Source organism: Penaeus chinensis, chromosome 24 (genome assembly GCF_019202785.1).
Source record: "Penaeus chinensis breed Huanghai No. 1 chromosome 24, ASM1920278v2, whole genome shotgun sequence".
NCBI classification, from domain to species: Eukaryota; Metazoa; Arthropoda; class Malacostraca; order Decapoda; family Penaeidae; genus Penaeus; species Penaeus chinensis.
Genome location: NC_061842.1, coordinates 23,400,873 through 23,403,372, shown reverse-complemented (window position 1 = coordinate 23,403,372; position 2,500 = coordinate 23,400,873). Strand labels below are relative to the sequence as shown.

At 38.0% G+C, this 2,500-nt stretch overlaps 1 protein-coding gene across 5 annotated transcripts in view; it reads left to right on the top strand.

The window, feature by feature from the left end:
* Positions 1–2,500, top strand: part of LOC125038162 (alpha-ketoglutarate-dependent sulfate ester dioxygenase-like) — an 18,941-nt gene that overhangs the window by 1,738 nt on the left and 14,703 nt on the right. For 4 of the 5 annotated variants that reach the window (XM_047631515.1, XM_047631514.1, XM_047631516.1 and 1 more), the window contains exon 2: positions 2,347–2,500. This exon is cut by the window's right edge and continues 71 nt beyond it. In XM_047631515.1, coding sequence (XP_047487471.1) covers positions 2,364–2,500 — 137 coding nt within the window. In that variant the 5' untranslated portion in view covers positions 2,347–2,363. Of the gene's footprint in view, positions 1–1,545; positions 1,605–2,346 lie in introns of those variants that run through there. The other variant, XM_047631518.1, reaches the window with a different exon arrangement.

Below are 2,500 nucleotides of genomic sequence, written 5' to 3'. Positions count from 1 at the left end.
AAAAAAATCCAAATACTAAAGCCAATACAAAAAGAAATTACAAGTGAAATCCCTCATTCAGTACTAATAAATAACCAGAAAATAACTAACACAATAAACAAACATCAAGGAACCCCCCAAATCCCTTGTTCATTGTTGTCATGGGGATCACCCCTACTTTGGACCTCAGCCCTTGCCTCCTCTGATTTTGCATGGTCTTTTCTTCTCCCCCTTTCCTTTTCCTTCTCTTCATCCTCATCCCCTTCTGATGTCCACTTCTTAAGGTGTGAGAGCCATGCTGAAAGGATGAAAGGCTGGCTTTGTGTCAGTCATGAGCAGCCTCCAGGAGCCATAGTGCATTATTCTCTTGGTTAATTGCCTAGCTCTTACCCCTCATGGGGACCCTGAGGTGTAAACCATTTCCTCTCCCAGTTTATTTCAGGCTCACCATGGCCAATAATGAATTTTTTTTACCCTTATTAGGGGCATTAAGGCTTGCTCTTTCATCAACTTGCCTATCTAATTTGATACCCTGTCACTCCACAGCCAACCTGATTATGACTGTTCAAATTGCTCCACTCAGTCACACATGTGTGCCAATTGTGGTGGCTCCCATATTATATTTTATAAGAGCTGCCCTGCCAACAAGCTCAAATCTGAGGTAGCAGTTCTCAGATTCAAACTAGGCCTCACTCTACGTGAGGCCAGACAAGAAGCACGCTGATGAGGTATTACTCTTTCTACCTATTCCAAAACTTTACTTTGCTCTGCTCTCCTCCTATCTTCTCAAGAAGTCCCAGCATCTACCCCAGTATCTCTTCACTCTACCCTGAACCATCCTTCCTTTACTCCCTCTCTCCCCTAATGTGCATCACTTTTCTCTCTTCCTTCCCCATTATCCTTACCACTCCCACCTAGATGCTCACATGACTCCCTTATGTCACAATAATGTGCATCTCTGGATCCCTCCCCTCCTAACATTCTTCACGATACTTCACCACCATCCCCATTCCCTTATTTCATTCTGTGGATTCTTTTCGTACTTCTACAATTATCATAACTTACTCTATTACCTTTTGATTGTTTCATAATAGCTCTTTTGCACTTTTCCCATACAGTGTTATTCTCCCTTCCTCATACACACTTTCCATCTGATTGCCTGATATCTTTAACCCCAGCCTCTTTTACAAATCCCATTTGCTCCCTCTCTATACCTTTTTCACTACCATTCTATCCTTTGACATCTAACACAACTTATCCGGGTCGTTAACTCATTACCACCCTTTTCAACACAATACTTTACCATAGTGCTATATGACCTTTGATGTCTTACATTTTTATTTCTTGTAACCATTAACCATTAACCATTCCAGAGCAAATGATTAAGTCATTATCAAGTATTAGAAAATACAACTTACCAAGAACATAACAAAAATCAGAGATGGCTAAAAAAGGTACCAAAAATATACATATCACAGAAGCAGAGTTATTTGTAATAAAACAAAGACTGTAATACATTCAAACCAACAGAATAACAGATTCTGTAATCTTCACAGATTCCCACTCAGCATTACAGTTAACCCAATGCAACCGGGCATGACGTGTACGTACATGCTATGCACACTGTGAGTTACTTGTTTGATTGTTTTTACACATAGATGGCTACGTTTGTACTAAGCCACCAATGAGACAGTTATGAGTACTGCCTGTCTCGCCCGTTCACCCTTTTCTTTAATTTACGAAAATGTTTTACGTTATCTTATTTTGCTGTTGCTAATGTTTATAGCATTATAATAATTATAATGTCTATAATAAAAATAACACCATCGATATTCTTAGCACTAGTAAAAAATATTTTTATCCGGCCAATGCAAATCACATAAGGTCACAAGGTCTACTAATTGACTCCTTTGTGGCTAAGCACTAGCAGAGCCATCTATGTGCAGAGACATTTCACAAAAATATTGAAAATGATCAAAGCATTTTCCCCATTCTTTATTCAAAAAATCACATATGGGATACAGCAGGCAATACACACATTATGAAAACTAAAATAGAGCATCAAAGCACAATGGATCCCATCACATAAAGGCAGTAGAGACAATGAAATAGTAGATCAAGTAGCAAAAAAGAGCACACAAATTAACAAATCCCACTGCCATAACAAAACAAACAATAAGAGAAAAAAATAGGGTGGAAAACAATTAATATAAATTTATGTTGCAACATAAGTTAGAATTACATACTGTATGCTGTAAAAAAAAAAAAAGTTATCGATAACATGGTTGCCTATTTACATTATATATCTAAATAAAAATAAGTTGTCCATCTAAATTCTTTTACTGAGTGAGATGTTTTTTTTTACAGACCTGCCTGTTGCTTCTATGGTCAAAGTCTTACAAAATCTGTGTGTTCTGCAAGTTTTGCTTCCAAAGCTGAGACTCATCACCCAGAGACCTCAAGCCTTCTTTTTGCTTAGACTGATCCACATGGGCACGCAGGAGAGCAGTCACAACTTTTA